The sequence below is a fragment of the Salvelinus alpinus genome, chromosome 3 (assembly GCF_045679555.1).
Source record: "Salvelinus alpinus chromosome 3, SLU_Salpinus.1, whole genome shotgun sequence".
NCBI classification, from domain to species: domain Eukaryota; kingdom Metazoa; phylum Chordata; class Actinopteri; order Salmoniformes; family Salmonidae; genus Salvelinus; species Salvelinus alpinus.
The window spans coordinates 69,452,010-69,471,882 of record NC_092088.1 but is presented as its reverse complement, the minus strand read 5'-3'; the positions used below and the strand labels follow the sequence as shown (position 1 = coordinate 69,471,882).

The following is a 19,873-nucleotide window of genomic DNA, read 5'->3' as shown; positions in this document are numbered from 1 at the left end:
TTTCTTTTTGTCTCCTTGTTTTAGTCAATTAGAAAACAACATTTAAGAAAGTACAACGTCTAAAGATTACTTTTCAACATTGCCTTTTCCTGAGCGTTCTCACTACTTAGAAAAACGTAATATTGTAGGGATTCCCTCATGCCCCTTTTTCTTGATGGTGCTAGCAGCCACATGAGTGAGTGAGAGCTAGCTAGCTACCCACCAGAACATTAAGCTAGCCAAGAGACCAACAACACAAGCAACCGGACAAACAAACTATACTAAACAAGTTAAATGTCTTACCTGTGATTAAATATTTTCCACACACATAGCTACGTGTAGCATACTTGGACACCGGTTTCCCACATTTCCCAGCCGAATAGCCTGAAGCCACAGCCTGTGGCACACGGCTCTTCTCGCAGGGTCTATTTCCTTACGTGGGAGCATTGCAAACCGTAGGTCGGGATTTTTGAACATTGAACAACACAGCAGCTTTTTGACATGTTTTGTTATTTCTGTATAACAAAAAATGGATGACGAAGTGGTCTCTTTTACACTGTTGGTTAATTGGAAAGTGTTTGAGGGAATTCCTTATTTTTATGTGAATATCGACTCGGAGTATGGATTCGGTAAAGAGGTCAATTGAACTCGACCAAAACATTGGAATTGCCATGGAAGTGCGTGGGGGAAAGATCCCGAACCTCCTTATTGCCCCCAGCAAATGTAGGATATTGTTTATATGTATATTTCACACTATGTTGAGGTAGAAATTGGAGTATAATGTTGTATGGATGTCAACCCCAACACATGTTCATATCATTGTCACCAATCAACTGTGACAAAAATGACTTTGACTACCACTGCAGATTTCTGTATGCTAGCTATGCTAACCAGTTTATACAAATTAAAATTTGTATTTAGAAATCACTTCTAAATGTTATGCAGTAAAAACAGCTCAATATATCCAACTTGGACTAAAGTATTCACATTTTGGGCCTGTTACAATACATAAATCATGACAGACGTGACGAATATCCACTTTGTTAGATCAGATTTGTTGAATATATGCCAATCTGGTCTCAATGGAATGGTCTGCGTTCCATCAACCCCTTTACCGCATCCATTAGGCCACAGTACAGAATGTCAGCTTTTATTTGAGGGTATTTTCATGCATATCTGTTTTACCGTTTAGAAATTAAAGCAATTTATGTCCCCCCATTTGACGTCTTAACACGCTGATCAATGTCTAAATGGGTTTACATGATAGCTCAGCTGAAACGAACACAGCTTGTTTCCAAAGCTTAGCAGGGTATATAGAGGTAGGCACCTGGATGGTAGACTCATTCTCACTGAAGTGCATTGTCCCTCGTATACCAGTAAGAGTCACTGTTTAAGCAGATGTTACTGCGAGTGTAGAAAAATGCTTGTGTTTCTAGCTCCAACAGTGCAGTAATATCTAACAAGTAATATATAACAATTTCACAACAATACACACAAATCTAAAGGAATGGAATTAAGAATATATAAATATTTGGACGAGCAATGTCAGAGCAGCATAGACTAAGATGCAGTAGAATAGGATAGAACACAGTATATACATATGAGATGAGTAATGCAAAATATGTAAATTCAACATAATTTCAGCAACCCAATATACAGTTTATTTAATAAAGATACGATTCTATGTGGAATTTTCTACGCAATTTCAACCTATGCATAGTTCTGATGATTATGTTGAAATGAGATTGATTTAACCTCTAATTCCTCCCAAACCCGGATCCGGGAGCACCCCCCACAGTAAAAAAAAGCTGACTAGCATAGCCTAGCATAGCGTCACAAGTAAATACTAGCATCTAAATATCATTAAATCACAAGTCCAAGACACCAGATGAAAGATACACATCTTGTGAATCCAGCGTCATTTCTGATTTTTAAAATGTTTTACAGGGAAGACACAATATGTAAATCTATTAGCTAACCACGTTAGCAAAAGACACCACTTTTTTTACTCCATCAGTAGCCATCACTAATTCGACCAAATAAAGATATAAATAGCCACTAACCAAGAAACAACTTCATAAGATGACAGTCTGATAACATATTTATTGTATAGCATATGTTTTTTTAGAAAAAATGTGCATATTTCAGGTATAAATCACAGTTCTACTTTGCAGCTGCAATCTGAAATAGTGCCGAAGCTGCCAGAATAATTACAGAGACCAACGTCAAATACCTAATTACTCATCTTAAAACATTTCTGAAAAATACACAGCGTACAGCAAATGAAAGCCCAACATCTTGTGAATCCAGCCAATATGTCAGATTTTTTAAGTGTTTTACAGCGAAAACACAATATAGCATTATATTAGCTTAGCACAATAGCCAGAAACACAAGCAATTTACCAGCAGCACAGGTTAGCGATCGTAACAATACAGCAAAAGATATATAATTTTTGACTAACCTTGATATACTTCGTCAGATGACAGTCCTGTAACATATTACACAATGCATATAGGTTTTGTTCGAAAATGTGCATATTTAGCAGCACAAATCGTGGTTATACAATGTGATGAGTGGCAACAGGTCATGCATTCTGGCCGGCGCCATCTTGGAAAGGCACATAAGTTTACGATTATTTATCGATTAGATTGACTAAAAAATACAGGTTGGACAGCAAATGAAAGATGCATTAGTTATTAATGCAACCGCTGAGTTAGATTTTTAAAATTAACGTTACTAGACATACAGTGTGCGTTACAGCCAGACTAGTGCCGCAATAACGGCGGACAAATGCGTTTACATTTTTCCACATAAATACTGAATAACATCATAAATAGTTCTTACTTTTGGACGAGCTTCCATCAGAATCTTGGGCAAGGTGTCCTTTGTCCAAAAGAATCGTTGCTTGGTTGTAAAACGTCGTCTTCAACTTCGGAATTAGCAGCTAACAATAGCTATGTGGCCACAACATTCCCAAATCCCCAAAACGCAATACTAAGGAAATTCCGAAAATAGCAATATACTCGCATAAACTGATATAACTCGGTTTAAAATAACTTCGTTATGATGTTTCTAACACCTATATCGAATTAAATTACAGACGGATATAGCTAAGACCGATAACTGAGCGTTTCTAAATGCCATCTTGAGGTCTTGCTTTGCGTAATGACGAATGTCGAAAAGAGAGCTCCCTTCGTTCCTTGGCCTTTTATAAGCTCTGAGAACTACGTAGACACTCCATTCCACTTCTCATTGGTTACTGACATCCAGGGGAAGGCGGGTGCAGTTCATGTCGACCTATAGGACACATACAGAGCTTTAAACTGATCTGAGAACAGAGCCTCGTTTTCAGACCTTCGCAGTTCCTGTCATGGATTTCGCTGCAGAAAGAGTTCTGGTTCACCCACAGACATAATTCAAACGGTTTTAGAAACTAGAGATTGTTTTCTATCCAATAGTAATAATAATATGCATATTGTACGAGCAAGAATTGAGTACGAGGCAGTTTAATTTGGGAACGATAAATGTCCAAGTTGAAACAGCACCCCCTGTAGTGTCAAGAGGTTTTAAACTGACTAACAGGTTGTTACATCAATGTATTTAAGTTGACGTTTTACCCAAATGTCAATGTTTACAATGCTGGTTCAAATTAAGTATAAACAGTACTGGTGTTTGACTTTTTTCAAATCTAATGTATTTTCCACTTGGATTCCATGTCACAATACGTTTACAAATTATGTTGAAATAATGTTGATTCAAGCAGTGTATGTCCAGTGGGAAGTATTTGGACAAATTTGCTTATAGTATATTAAAGTAGTCACAAGTGTAGTAATTGGTCCCATAGTCCTTGCACGCAAGGACTCCATCAAGCTTGTGACTCTCCAAACTTGTTGGATGCATTTGCAGTTTGTTTTTGTTGTGTTTTGAATTATGTTTTACCCAATAGAAACTGAATGGTGAATATATTATTTCATTTTGTAGTCACTTTTATTGTAAGAATAGAATATGTTTTTGAATGCTTCTACGTTCATGTGGATGCTACCATGATTATAGAAAATCATGGATGAATCGTGAATAATGAGTGAGATGCCTTATAGTCATTCATGCTTTTTCTTAAGATAATCCTGTTGATGCCCATGATTAATCAACTCCAGTCATCATTCACCTTCAGTTACTATTGGGCAAAACATACTGTAGCCCAAAACACAACCAAAACAAACCACAAATGCATCCAGAGAGTTTGTAGAGTCACAAGCTTGATAAAGGGAAAGGGGGATACCTAGTCAGTTGTACAACTGAAATGTGTCTTCTGCATTTAACCCAACCCCTCTGAATCAGAGAGGTGCGGGGGGCTGCCTTAATCGACATCCACTTCTTCAGCGCCGGCGGGAACTAGTCATTGCGTGCAAGGAATATGGGATCAAATACTACACTTTTGACTACTTTGATACATTATAAGTACATTTGTCCAAATACTTCTGACTTTTTCACTTCAGGGGACTAGATACATAAAGTGCTTTAATTTCTAAATGGTAAAACAGTTATGTATGAAATGCTGTACTCTTATTTAGAAGCTCGATCTCACATGGGGGACCAGTACGAAAAAGTACATAAACGACTACTGTAAGTTGCTCTGGATAAGAGCGTCTGCTAAATAACTAAAATGTACAGTAAATAAAATAATGTACTGCCGTCTCATATGAAACATTTGATCTCAAATCCAAAATGCTGGAGTATAGAGACCCATTTTACAGTTTGGCTTCACTGTCCAATTAGATATGGAGGGGGGTGTAAGTCCAATAGCAGCAGTCATGGTGTGTAGTTCTAATTCTCAGAGCCAGTAGAACATTCTGAGCCTTTCTACTCGCACACATCTCACTTACTTCTGGTTAGGGCAACAGGTTTTTTTCCAGTTTGCATTCTGGCTAGGCATGAAGATTAAGAACAATGCTCTTCGAGATGCCCTATGAAATCCACCATCACTCATCATGAACAATCTACTCCATCATTAATTTTGCTGTGCCTTCAGTGCGTGACATTGCTCTCATCCGTGAATGTCAAGATTCTTAACATGAACAAAAAAATTATTCTTTGTCATCGTAGCTACATTCCACCTTATTTACCTGCCTATAGTACGTATACATTCAACACCAAACTGTATGTATTTGGACAGTGAAGCTACAAACTTTTATTTGGCTATATTTGAGAACAGATGTTTCATATCAGTCGATGGTATTTTCTAGTGGTGGGCACCAATATTGATCATTCAATATGATATCGTTTAACATCGATATCAGCAAGGCATATCATGGTTTATTCTTCCTATTGACCTATACTATTATGCAAAAAAAAGCAGCATACTGTTCCTGCATGTACATAACCCTCTTACAGACCTCTCAAAAATGTATTTGATAGCATAGCTAAATCTTCACCAAAATATGCTCCAGCTTTTTCATCTGCATCTGCTGAAAGTCATGTAGGCCTATGTGGCACTTGTCTGGGGGGGGGGGGGTTCGGGTAGTTGCAAGGTAGGCTACAGCCTCATGTTGGGTCAATGCCAATCTACTGGTTTAATTTTCCTAAAAGAGGAATTCATAAATAGGGCTACCTGTACTCTCCAGGGTGTCGTCATCCTCCGCCTCCTCTTGGGACGCCTCTCCCTCAGCGGAATTGTCATCACCTACAGCAGGTGTGTCAAACTTATTTTGCCGTGGGGGGCCACATTTGGTCTTTAACGAGGTCTGGAGGGCCGCACTGAAAATCGGTTGTATTTCCTCGCTGTCAAAATAAGATAAAAATTGTCTATCCATTGTTTTTGGAATTTTCTATTCTCCCTGACTGTCTAGCATTCATTACAGTGATTATTAGTGAGCTGGACACTGTAAAGAAACTATATGAATGTAAGTACATTGTAAGTGCTACACAGTTTCAATTTGGGTTTTAGTCAAAGGAATATGGGACCAAATACTACACTTTTGACTAATTTGATACATTATAAGTGAATTTGTCCAAATACTTCTTCACATTGGGGGGACTAGATAAATATACTGCTTTCATTTCTAAATGGTAAAACAGATATGTCTGAAAATACCCTCAAATAAAAAGGGACATTCTGTACTCTCTGAGAAATGTTTTCTCACACACACACAGGGAACTAGTATGAAAATCTATGCATTCACTACTCTTAAGTTGCTCTGGATAAGAGTGTCTGCTTAATGATTAAAATGGAAACGTAAAATGTACTGTCCCCTCATATGAAACATTTGATCTCAAATCCAAAATGCTGGAGTATAGAGACCCATTTTACAGTTTGGCTTCACTGTCCAATTAGATATGGAGGGGGTGTAAGTCCAATAGCAGCAGTCATGGTGTGTAGTTCTAATTTTCAGAGCCAGTAGAACATTCTGAGCCTTTCTACTCGCACACATCTCACTTACAATTGGTTAGGGCAACAGGTGTTTTTCCAGTTTGCATTCTGGCTAGGCATGATGACAATGCTGTCACCCATTGTGTACATCTAATCCCCCTCAATTTAACTCTGGAACTCGAAGCCAGTTCCACTGCATTATTCATTGTTCCGCTCTTATCGGGGACTGATTTTTGACCTGGGACACCAGGTGTGTGTGTGCAATTAATTACGAGGTAGACCGATAACCAGCAGGCTCCGGACCTCATAGGGTCAGGGTTGAATAGCCCTGCTTTAAACCACCTTTAATTTTAACACGCCTGCAGTGTATCTCATAGCTGTCATCCATGAATGTCAAGATTCTTAACACAAACAAAAAATATTATTCTTTGTCATCATAGCTACAGTACATTCCACCTTATTTACCTTTCTATAGAACATAGAGGGAGTTTCCTGAAAGACTCTTGAGCACCAACATATGAAGTTCATAGGAGAGTGTCAAATTGGGTGTCAAATGAATGTCTGTATTTTGGGGAAATGAAGGCATATATACATTTTTCAACAATTTTCCATCTTATAAATTAGGCATAAAGTAAAGGCTCTGTTTTCTGGATAAAAATATGGAAAAGTGCTCTTAATCTACTAGAAAAAGTCTTAAAAGGTATCAGAAATACATCAAAACAAAAACAATGTTGACGTTAAAACCCCTGCCACTAATATCAATACTTGTATTTAATTTTGGAGAAATTGTTCACCTTCTGTAAGTTTTAGAAATATTGCCTTGTTCCTCCGTTACCAAATTTCTCTCCCTCATGAAGAACGAGGGTAATGAAAGTTCGCTGAAGCAAGTAATGGTAGTTGTAGTGGTTATTATAAAAAAAAATATTTGACCTTTTTATTTAACCAGGCAAGTCAGTTAAGAACAAATTCTTATTTACAATGACGGCCTACCGGGGAACAGTGGGTTAACTGCCTTGTTCAGGGGCAGAACGACAGATTTTTACTTGTCAGCTCAGGGATTTGATCCGGCAATCTTTCGATTACTGGCCCAATGCTTTGACCTAGGCTACCTGCCGCCCCAATTTTTTTTTTACTGATATCAATTTTGTTAATGAATTATTATGTGATTTAAAACTTGTAATTACCCCCCAAAAATGTAAGTAATTTACTGCAACTGAATTAGCTACAATGGGAAATCGTAATAGTCACAAACTACTGTTGGGTCACCTGCCTCTGTGATCCCTTCCACTGGCATACTGTTATGTTCAGCTCATAACTGTTTTTTATTTTTCTTCCAAGAGTGTTAAAACAATCTGAGTCTCGACCACCCCTCCCTCTCTGTCTTTGTCTCGCACTAAGTACAGTACAGCACACTGTACTGAGAGTAGAGCACAGCAGAGTACAGTGTAATAAAATACAGTGAGTATTTTATCGCAAGGCGATCATAGTTTTTATTTGTTTTTAGATTTTTATTTGAAATTTAGTTGTTTCAGTTAATTTTTAGACTTGATTTACTAGTTTTTATTCAGTTTGTTTGATAAAAACATTTATATTGAATGTTTATATTATTTAGTTAGTTTTAGTGTTGGACAGAAAGTAGACTTATGCATGTAGGCTTTTATATTAATGTGGATGCTACCATGATTACGAATAATCCTATATAAATCTTGAATAAGGATGAGTGAGAACATTACAGAGGCATAAATATCATCCCCCCCACCCCCAAAATGCTAGCCTCCCCTGTTAATGTAATGGTGAGAGGTTATTATGTCATGGAGGTATGATTTTTGTGTGTATGTAACTTTCTCAGTCATTTATTATTCACGATTCATTCAGCACTATCCGTAATTATGGTAGCATCCACATTAATGTTGAAGTGTTTAGAAACATATTCTTATTTACAATACAAGTGACTCCAGAATGACACAATACATTATTTACCATTCATTTCTATTGGGCACAAAATAATCTGAAACACAACCAAAACAAACAGCAAATGCATCCAACAAGTTTGTAGTCACAAGCTTGATGTAATCATTGCTTGAAATTAATATGGGACCAAATACTTAACTTTTTACTACTTGAATACACATGTGAATTTGTCCCTATACTTTTGTTCCCCTAAAATGGGGAACTATGTACATGTTGTAATTTCTAAACGGTTCACCCGATATGGATGAACATACCTTCAAATTAAGTAAAGCTTACAGTCTGTACTTTAACCTCATAGTCATTGTATAATTTCAAATCCAAAGTGCTGGAGTACAGAGCCAACACAACAAAAAATGTGTCAGTCCCAATACCTTTGGAGCTCACTGTAGGGACAACAGATGAAAGGGGAAGATGCAAGCAGTCTATTGTAATACCTTGATGTTCCTAATCAGACTTCCTACAGTCACTGACATCTTTCTTTGCATGGGTGTCGCACATAAGCCTAATGAGTCCAAACTTTTCACAGAAGATGTATGTAAAGAAATAAAACAATTATAATAAAAAAATGTCTAGAAAAATTGGAATGTCTGACTGTTTTGCTGCTCGTGATATTTTAATAAAACATTGGTTATAGGCTACTGATTAGGCTACTGTGTGCCTACGCTGGCAAAATAGATAACCAATTGCGTTACCACTAATACCAGCTTTTGGCAAGTCTTAAATATCACCAGTAGCTCTGCTTGACATTGGCGTCCGTTTTTAAGGACACATCTCAAATATTTACACCCCTCCCACCTCAGAGCAAGCGAGCTGATATAAGACAGGTAAATTACCAACCCTGGAGCCAGGTTTGGAAAATAGCAGTACCAGTCAAAAGTTTGGACACACCTACTCATTCCAGGTTTTTTATTTATTTTTACTATTTTCCACATTGTAGAATAATAGTGAAGACATCAAAACTAGGAAATAACACATATGGAATCATGTAGTAACCAAAAAAGTGTTTCTCTCAACCAGCTTCATGAGGTAGTCACCTGGAATGCATTTCAATTAACAGGTGTGCCTTGTTAAAAGTTAATTTGTGGAATTTCTTTCCTTAATGCGTTTGAGCCAATCAGTTGTGTTATAACAAGGTCGGGGGGTATACAGAAGATAGACCTATTTGGTAAAATACCATATTATAGCAAGAACAGCTCAAATAAGAAAAGAGAAACGACAGTCCATCATTACTTTAAGACATGAAGGTCAGTCAATCTGAGAATGCCAAGAGTGTGCAAAGCTGTCATCAAAGCAAAGGGTGGCTACTTTGAAGAACCTCAGATCTGAAATATATTTTGATTTGTTTAACACTTTTTTTGGTTACTACATGATTCCATATGTGTTATTTCCTAGTTTTGATGTCTTCACTATTATTCTACAATGTGGAAAATAGTAAAAATAAAGAAAAACCCTTGAATGAGTAGGTGTGTCCAAATTTTTGACTGGTACTGTATGTGGATGAAAGAGAGAATGCAGAGAAACAGGTGAGCTATTCTAAGTAAATATTAAAATGAATGTGTAAGTCCACTTGCCACACCTGCAGTAAACGTCATATGGGACCAGCCCCAATGACCAAATTCCAATTTACTCACCTGCCTACAGTATAGCCAACCCAACAGGACTACATAGAAGAAAGAACGGGTGAATCCACAGAAACAGGTGAGCTCATCTTACCCATTTGGTTGTAGAATACGAAATGTAAAATATCAATGAATCCAAAATGTCAGATGAAAATCAAGCCAGTTTTGAATAAGGGCATAATGATATTCATGTTTGCTCCTAGATTTTAATGGACAAGGAGCTTCTGACAATGGGGAATCAAATGAAGGTTCTTGTGGTTCTTCTGTTGATGATGAGTATGGACTTTATCCACTTTGTATGATGATGATTGTGTTACTATTTTGCATATACATTTCATTTAGCTGATCTTGATTCCCTCCCCCCGGCGGTGGCAGCATGACACAACAGTGAGGCTTTAAGCGCTTTAATAAAATACACAATCTCATATTTTGAGGCTACAGGGCTTTACAGGAAGTGCTCGTGCTCGGTTTTCAACCTCTCTATTCCCTGCAGCCATTTATATCCCTCCAGCCACCACATCAACAACCCCTGGTGAGTTTACATTACCTCCAATAACTGATTTGAATCCACTTCCTCTCTGACTGAATTGTAACTGACTGAAACCATCTCTCATCTTAATGAGATGTTATGTTATATATGTAGCCTGGGAAATGCGTTATCGTTAAGAGACGTTTTAGGTGGGTCTTAAATGTCCTAACTTGCGCTGCCTGAAATTGGCACTTTGGCAGATGTTTTTAAGGACACACCTCAGACATTGCCATACCTCCCACCGCAGTGCAAACAAGCTGATGGTATACAGGTAAAAATAAAAACGTCCTAAAATAGCTCACACACTTCAATTTATATTGCGTTAATATCACTTGATAAGTAGTTATTTTGGAACAGAACTGTTTTCATCCATTTTATAGTTTTATACTCGCATTCCATGCATGGCTTACTTCACAGGACTTTCCGTAAAGCTCGTATACACATTAAGATAGACACACAACCTCTTGAGGTAAGAAAACGATTTAGATTAGACTAAAATTGCGGAAAACTTTCCCTTTAATCACTCAGCTCAGCGTGGAGTGGGGGTGGCATATAAAATTATTGAATTGTTATTAGATAGTGGTTTCATCTGTCCTAGTCTACAACGGTACCATTCACTACAAGCAAAGCACCAGCCATTGCAACTGCTTAACATGAGTTTCTGACCTTGTATTTTCATCTAAAGTCAGCTTGGCTGAAATCCAGGTGCAGATATCACACTATAGGTTTCCAATCAAAATTCTTCTTCTAATTCCTATGGAAAATGTGGAGTATTTATTTCCAATATTCTCTATTTTATGTCAGTGTGTGGCATCACTCCTGTCAACAACAAAATAGTGGGGAGGTCAAGATGCCCCTGCAGGAAGTTGGCCCTGGCAGGCAAGCCTCCAAGAATCTGCCAGCCACGTTTGTGGTGGGTCCCTCGTCAACAAGGAGTGGGTGATGTCTGCAGCCCACTGCTTCTCCAGGTGAGTTAGCGTGAGATACAGGGAACATGAAGGTTCTAGCACAAAGGAATATGTATTAAAAAAAAATACAAAAATTACAAAAATTGTAATGCAGCGGAAATAAGTTGTTCAAAATGTAATTATCCATTCATTCTGTGTTAATCTTTTATTTTGTCACTTTGATGTGTCTTTTTTTTTATTCCAACAAAGCGCAAGCCCAAATGGTTGGAGCATTATCTTTGGTCGACAGAACCAGCAGGGCAGTAACCCCAACGAAGTGTCCACAACTGTGGATGAGATCATTTTACATCCAGCTTACGATGGAAGCACACATGACAACGACATCGCTCTGTTCAAACTCTCCTCACCAGTTAACTTCACTGATTACATCTTTCCCGTCTGTCTGGCAGCAAGTGACAGTGTTTTCCACCAGGGCACTGAGAGCTGGGTGACTGGCTGGGGCAATGCCAATGAAGGAGGTGAGGACACGTTAATTATCCATTGTAGGCGATGTTGATGAGATGATGTCTTATGTGAAACAGTATCCCCAGTGGCCACAAGTGCACACTGATTTTTGTTATTATTACGATTGAAATGGACAATTTAAAGATCTCCCATTACTAGTCTTTTGTTTCCTTCAGATCACCTACCCCCACCCCAGACTCTGCAAGAAGTGGAGGTTCCAGTTGTGGGGAACACACAGTGTGACTGCCTGAATGGGGTCGGCTCAATCACAGACAACATGCTCTGTGCTGGTGTTCTGGAAGGGGGCAAGGACTCATGTCAGGTAAAGTCCATGCTAACCTATCTTCTTGTTCTCCTTGGCCTAGTTTTTCTAAAGTTATCTGATTGAATGTAGGGAATCAGATAGGATTAAATGCATGGAAATAGTATTCATAGGGCCTCCCGAGTGGCGCAGCGGTCTAAGGCACTACATCAGTGTTACAGCGGCACTACAGCCAGGGGTTCGACTCCTAGCCGTGACCGGGAGTCCCATAGGGCGGCTCACAGTTGGCCCAGTGTCGTCCGGGTTAGGGGAGGATTTGGCCGGAGGGGCTTTACTTGTCTCATCGCGTTTTAGCGACTCCTTGTGGCGGGCCGGGCACCTGCAGGCTGACTTCGTTCGGCAGTTGAACGTGTTTCCTCTGACACATTGGTGCAGCTGGCTTCCGGGTTAAGCGAGCAGGTGTTAAGAAGTGCGGCTTAGCGGGTCATGTTTCGGAGAACGCATGACTCGACCTTCGCCTCTCCCGAGCCCGTTGGGGGAGTTGCAGCGATAAGACAAGATCATAATCACGAAATTAGGGAGAAAAAGGGGGTTCAAATAAAATATATATATATATATATAATTAATAGAACGGGCGTCGCCATTCAAGTCAAAGATACACCCATCCTATTTATTCTGTTTCTATGCATGATATCTGATCAGATAACTTTTGTAGAACTGGGCCCTGTTCCAATCCATTTCCTATAGCATGCCATCTTTTAATTACTTTGAGAGACTTACCTTGCTCTATCTTCTCAGGGTGACTCAGGAGGTCCAATGGTGGTTGAACAGAACTCCGTCTGGGTCCAGTCTGGTGTTGTTAGTTGGGGTTATGGCTGCGCTCGGCCTAATCTCCCTGGGGTCTACACTAGAGTGTCCAGTTACCAGTCCTGGATCAACTCCCAGATCAGCACCGACCAGCCAGGCTTTGTGGAGTTTACTTCCAGTGGGGTAGATGCTGACAGCAGTTACATCTGTCCTACTGTCGACCCCACAAATTTTTGATAATGGGCAGGGTTTGTTCGGCTCCCTTTATATGCTGAGCGCCTTGTTCATTCTGTTTCTTACCATTTTAAATAATTGATTCCTACAATCAAGGGCGGGGTTTTATTGGCAGCCTGAGTCCATGTACTATTCGTTCGGGAGATTTTTCTTTCATAGTAAAGGCTGATGTGCCCTGGGAAAACAAAAGTGGGGAAGGAGGTAGCCTAATGCCTAAGGTTCTATCCAGTGTATGTGCAATTACGTCTTTGAGTTACCCCAGATCTGCTCCCCTTTTCCCTGGGCACATATTCCTGAGTGAGTGTTTTCAATGGGCCTTACTATTGTATTGATTTATTTGTGAAGATGGATAACTTGAAATATATATTTACCTATTCATTTAAGGGGCAATAAGAGATTCAAACAAACGCACACCCTGCTTTGGTAAACAGCTGAGGGATAGGGCTGGAGAAATGTAACTCAAATTCATAGACAGAGCTTTAGGTGCAAGGAGTGACTGATGGCTTTAACAATGTTTTGTAAGGTTTACGATGTTGATTTACAATGATTTTGTTTACAGACAATAGAGTAAAACATGCTTATATTTTTGATGAAGTAAAACAGTTGCACTAAGCTCATGAGGAATTTTAAGTTGTATTGTTCTAGAATTAATGGCTATATATCTTTAAAGACGCACTCCAGTATCCTTTTCATTTTTCACGTGAATTACTTAACAAAAGTCACATCTCAGTAGGTGGTCCAGGTATCCTCATGATATAGCAAAAGGGGGAGTCAGATGACGTCCAGTAAACCCATCAGACCAACTTATTTAATGGCCAACTCTAGAAGTTTGCAGTTGTGTCTAAAAAAAAAAAATAAAAAAAAAATAGCTGGAGAGTGTCTTTTAATTTAAGTCTAAAAGTGGTTGTACCATTCCCAGATTGCCCTTTTAATATTTAACAAATTACATATCCTTTTGCTTTGAAAGCTGTATAACAATGCAAAATCAAAGATCTTTATGGCCTAGTGGTTAGTGGCGCAGCCCCCAGAGCACACGTTGTGTCGGCGTGGGGTACTGCCTACATGACACACTGTCGTCTCTTGTCTTTCCTGTCTCCTCTTTCTATCTTTCCTATCAATAAAGTATGGGTAACACTATATTTTAATCAGGTTCACATATTAACCAACCCTGAAGAAGGCACTATGTTACCGAAATGTTAGTTATGAGGTTTACCCATTAAATTGTTGGGTGCATACATAGTGTGACTTTATTTGTTATTATACAAAGCTCACATAATAACCACTACTAAGTAGTTTCTAAGTTTGTATGTACTGTACAAGTCAACTTTGGACATACCTACTCATTCCATTTTTTTTTTTTTTTTTTTACTATTTTCTACATTGTAGAATAATAGTGAATACATCAAAACTATGAAATAACATATGAATTCATGTAGTAACCAAACAAGTGTTAAACAAGTCTAAATATATTTAAGATTCTTCAAAGTAGCCATCCTTTGCCTTGACAGCTTTGCACACTCTTGGCATTCTCTCAACCAGCTTCACAAAAGGACACCAATAATAATAAGAGAATTGCTTGGAGCAAGAAACACAAGCAATTGACATTAGACCAGTGGAAATCTGTCCTTTGGTCTGAGTCCAAATTTGAGATTTTTGGTTCCAACCGCTGTGTCTGTGAGATGCAGAGTAGGTGAACGGATTATCTCCGCATCTGTGGTTCCCACCGTGAAGCATGGAGGAGGAGGTGTGATGGTGTGGCGTTGCTTTGCTGGTGACACTGTCAGTGATTTTATTTAAAATTCAAGGCTACCACATCATTCTGTAGCGATACTCCATCCCATCTGGTTTTTGCTTAGTGGGACGATCATTTGTTTTTCAACAGGACAAGACCCAACACACCTCCAGGCTGTGTAAGGGCTATTTGACCAAAAAGGAGAGTAATGGAGTGCTGCATCAGATTACCTGGCCTCCACAATCACCTGACCTCAACCCAATTGAGATTGTTTGGGATGAGTTGGACCGCAGAGTGAAGGAAAAGCAGCCAACAAGTGCTCAGTATATGTGGGATCTCCTTCAAGACTGTTTGAAAAGCATTCCAGGTGAAGCTGGTTGAGAGAATGCCAAAAGTGTGCAAAGCTATCATCAATGCAAAGGGTGGCTACTTTGAAGAATCTAAAATATATTTTGTTTGACACGTTTTTGCTCACTACATGATTCCATATGTGTAATTTCATAGTTTTGATGTCTTCACTATTTTTCTACAATGTAGAAGGTAATCAAAATAAAGAAAACCCCTTGAATGAGTAGGTGTGTCCAAACTTTTGACTGGTACTGTACATAGTTAATAAGGCCATTATTATGCCGTATAAGCCATATATTAGGCATTATTTAATGATAGAAATATTTATGACTGTTGTGTTACTAGACATTCCTTAACATCATTTTAATAAGCAGTATTATTACAGGCGGTAAGTCTCCAGAGAATATTGATTTAAATAAAATTAAAACATAAAAGCATTAAAAAAATTAAAAGCATAAAAAAAAAAGTGAAAATCTTTGCACTTGCTTTCTCTTGGAAATACAATATTTTGAATAAAATGTCCCCCTGTACAGTGTGGGCTTATATTTAAGGCCTTTGTAGTGCTTATTTGACTCATTATGAACCTTGCTTTATTTGAAAGGATTTGAGAATTTGTTAGAATTGGGGAAAACCTGACAGCTACAGGGCCATAAAATATGCAGTTGATATGTGAGTGAGTGGGACACCTTCTACCTCAAACACCTGTTTTGCAGAGCCATACCGTTTGGTCATTGAGGTTTCTACCAAAAGCATTATGTTGTGTCCATTATCAAGCATTTATATAATATCACAAAATGGAATAGAAGCAGATAAGAATTATGTGTAAAGTAGTCATTCTTCGGTTTCCAAATTGGCCTACAAATAAATACATCATATGCATTGTGACAGCACGGTAACCTAGGGATACCAGACACTTTAAAACAAAAAACTGCGAAAATAAACAAAGATACCAAACATAGAGGAATATAAAGTGGCCAGTGGTATGTCACGGCACCTTGCACTTCTTTTGAGCAAAAGAAAATGAAGAAAAATTCTAAATTCCTGTAGGAGGCGATCCTGGTTCTGTTTTTTGGCTTACAGAGAAAAAAATAAAATGATTAAAGATTTGCTATGCGTAAAGGCGGGGTGCCATAAGCCACAAACCTCTGACGGGGTCTTATTTTTTAGCAAAAAAAATGTGTTGTCCATAGGCCACATTATATTGCATTGTGTGTTTTTTCTGTTGTCGTTTTTTTCCTTAGTTTTGGGAATGTTTGTATCTATGGGAAACAGTGATGTCATAAAGCATACTCCTAAAGGGAAACTGTAGAATAACTGCATTGCCCATAATGCTTGTTGACTGAACATTCCAAATTACCATGGCAATTATGCATCACAGTAGTAATGAGAACAGGACATTTCCTGAAGTAAATGTGTGTGCTTGCTAGTTTTGAAGTATTTATGGTTGTGAAATAGTAGTAGCAGTTGTAGTCACGGCAGTGGTAATGGTAGTAGTAGTATTGGTAATAATAGGGTTTTCATAGGCTATGGATTAGTCATAGTGACATACTGTATTTTGAGGTGCTTTGTAGGTGTGGAGTTATTATAGTGGGATAGTATCGTAGGCTACAGTGAGTGCTATAGCATCATAAACGATATAATGTGTTTTTTAGCTCTCAAATATTTTAGTTTGAACATTCTGAAAGGGCTGTGGCAGTGATTTCTGTTTGGAATGTTAGAGCCTGCACTCCACCATTGAAATGAATGGGGATACAACAAGCTTTATAGTTTATGAAATATGAATGGTAGCAAAAAGCTATGTTGAAGCAACCTAAGTTGAGTCAGTCTGCACATTTCAACGTTGGAAAAAAGTGGAAACGCTTCAAGAGTAGTGGCGAATCAAAATGTTGCCTTTGAAGTCTCTGGAACTTTTATCCATATTTAAACAGTTACATTTCAAAAAGTACCAACAGCATCAACATTCTTTTGACGAGCAATCTACGTTGAGTTGGTTTGGTGTTTGTAGCTTTAACGGTTCAAAAGCAGTGGCGAATCCAAACACTTCCCATTCAAGCATATGGAGCTTTTATGTACATTTAAAACCGTTACAGTTCAAAAAGTGAAAATGGTATCACAAAGCTTTATACAAGCAGCAGTTGGTAGCTTTTATGGTTTTGGCACTACTGTTGGCAGTGGAAGGCAACTTATAATAAGTATGAATCATTTCTAAAGTCGGGCTTGGCTTTCAGCAAGCATACCTAATAAATACTTTGAGAAAATATAATAAAACCAGAATGTCTTTGGGAAAGGAGCCATTTCCTCACATTGTATTTGTCTCAGTTTTGAGCAGGTGAAAGGTCACATCCAGAACTACTTACAGAGCCTAGAGAAGAACATCTTGGAGAGGGAGGATCACACTGAGCTCTACCTGCTCTTTGTCAACTGCTTCCAGGTTACACAGACTTCTACACTATTACTTTACACATTAATGACATTCACATTTATATTGAAGTCATTTAGGAGATGGTCTTATCGAGAGCGACTTACAGTTAGTGCATTCATCTTAAATGCCCAGTGCAGTCAAAAATCTGTTTTATCTGTGATTTGTGTCATATTCTACAACAGCTGATTAAACTAACACTGTAAAGTGTGAGGGTTAGTTCAAGAAAAGCAAGAGTGTTATTTGATTGTTTTATTTTTTTTTGGGGGGGGGGGGGTTGATTGATCGGTTGACTGATTGACTGTTTCTTGTGTGTCAGGATTCCTTGCAGTGTTCCGGAAGTTTAGTGATGGAGGAGGGGAGAGAGCAGCAGAGGAAACTGCAGGAGGACACACTGTTCCTGGGTAGGCTAGCCAGGAAGCAGACCCCTGGAAGACTGGAGGACCCAGCTGAGTTCCTGCTGAGCATGGCTCGTCTGAGGCTCTGCCTGGGCACCGCTGCCCGCCTGCTACAGAAGGCTGTGGCCCAGGGTGAGTTATATAGCAGACTGGGGATTTATTGTCACTTAAATTGTAGATTGAGCCTTTAATCATCATTAACATAGCCTAGACTGTAGTACCATTTGTTCAACTGGAAGCATTGTGAATATTCTATGAGGTCACTTCATTGTATTTTGTCTCTTTTCTTTTTTTTAAGTATACATATTTTTATAGATTTTTTGCATGCATGTTGTTATGCTCCCTCTGTTACATAGTTGAAATTCTGTTATTAAATATGAAGTACATTTCCAGATACTGCTGGTGGGGCAGGTGATGATGTGGAGGCTCAGTACCTGTCTCAGGTGAAGGCAGTGTGTGAGTACGGAGGTAACGACTGGTTCAGAGTGTTCCTGCTGAGAGCGGTCAATAGACAGGCAGGGATAGACTGTGTCCTGGCCCTGATGCACAGATCCTCATCCTGGGGATGGGCCTTCCCTCCAGAGTTCCTCCGACTCCAGGTACTACCAGACTGGATATTATATTATTTCTAGTTACTTACAGTGGAATTATTTGCTATTCCATCTAGTTGAGGAAGCCAATTATGATCTCCTCTTGCATTAACCATGGTGACAGACATCAGCAGGCAAACAACATAACAATAATGAGGTACCTGCAAGATGCGAGGTCGATGATGATCATCCTATCAAATTAAATTAATAATAAATACTTGTTGGCCAAATGCTGTACACACTTTATAGGCCCTTTACACATCCTACTTTCACATGTTGTGTTTCTCAGAGGCTGTTTCCAGCAGAGGTGGACCGGTTCCTGTGCTGTGGTCCGTCGTACCAGGCCCTGAGGGACGGGGTGACTCAGGCCCTGCTAGACGCTCATACTGACCCCCTCCGGACAACGCTGCAGGTCAGCGTCCTTACCACACATCCCTGGAACATAGAGATGTAGTTAATCACAGTGTTCTAAAAATAGTGTTCTAACGGTGTTACCCTCTTTAGATTGTACGTCTTTTTGATAAAAGCGTCTGCTAAACGACTAAAAGGTTCTTTGTAATGTCAAAGCTGTGACATTGGAGAAAGACACAAACATGCTAAGGGGGACAGTCAATAAGATTGAAACCAAAGTTAATGAACTTAAAAAGGAGAACATCGTTCTGAGAGAAGCCTTACTTGACATACAGACTAGATCCATTAGAGAGAATCTTTTTAATTAATCTTTTTTTACATTTTAATGTTACGTTTACAAACATATATTTTTATAAATAGAATTGAAACTTGTGTCTCATTATGGTAAGTGGTGAAATAAGCCAGTTATAATTGTAATGGCTTAGCAGATAATAAGAAAAGATTATCAGTATTTACCTGGCTAAAAGAGAAGGAATATAATATCTATTGTTTACAGGAAACTCAGTCAACAATTTTAGATGAAGTTTTGTGGAAAAAGGACTGGGGGGGCGAAATATATTTCTCCCATGGGCAAAGAAATTCAAAAGGGGTGATGATATTAATTAAGAGTCATTTTGATCCAAATGTGCAAATTGTCCAAACAGATCATCAAGGTAGATGGATTATTTTAAATATGTTATTGGACAATAAACAGATATGGCTTATTAACCTATACGGTCCAAATAATGACGCTTCTTTGAAAATATATATATGAATTTATCAACTCTACAAGCAACACTAGACTCTTATTATTT

The 19,873-nt window shown here is 38.6% G+C and overlaps 1 protein-coding gene across 5 annotated transcripts in view; it reads left to right on the top strand.

The window, feature by feature from the left end:
- Nucleotides 1-19,873, top strand: part of rnf213b (ring finger protein 213b) — an 85,413-nt gene that overhangs the window by 47,400 nt on the left and 18,140 nt on the right. For 4 of the 5 annotated variants that reach the window (XM_071393858.1, XM_071393861.1, XM_071393857.1 and 1 more), the window contains exons 42-45: nt 17,581-17,692; nt 18,000-18,210; nt 18,472-18,677; nt 18,958-19,080. In XM_071393858.1, the coding sequence (XP_071249959.1) occupies nt 17,581-17,692; nt 18,000-18,210; nt 18,472-18,677; nt 18,958-19,080 (652 nt within the window). Of the gene's footprint in view, nt 1-11,270; nt 11,435-11,623; nt 11,745-17,580; nt 17,693-17,999; nt 18,211-18,471; nt 18,678-18,957; nt 19,081-19,873 lie in introns of those variants that run through there. The other variant, XM_071393863.1, reaches the window with a different exon arrangement.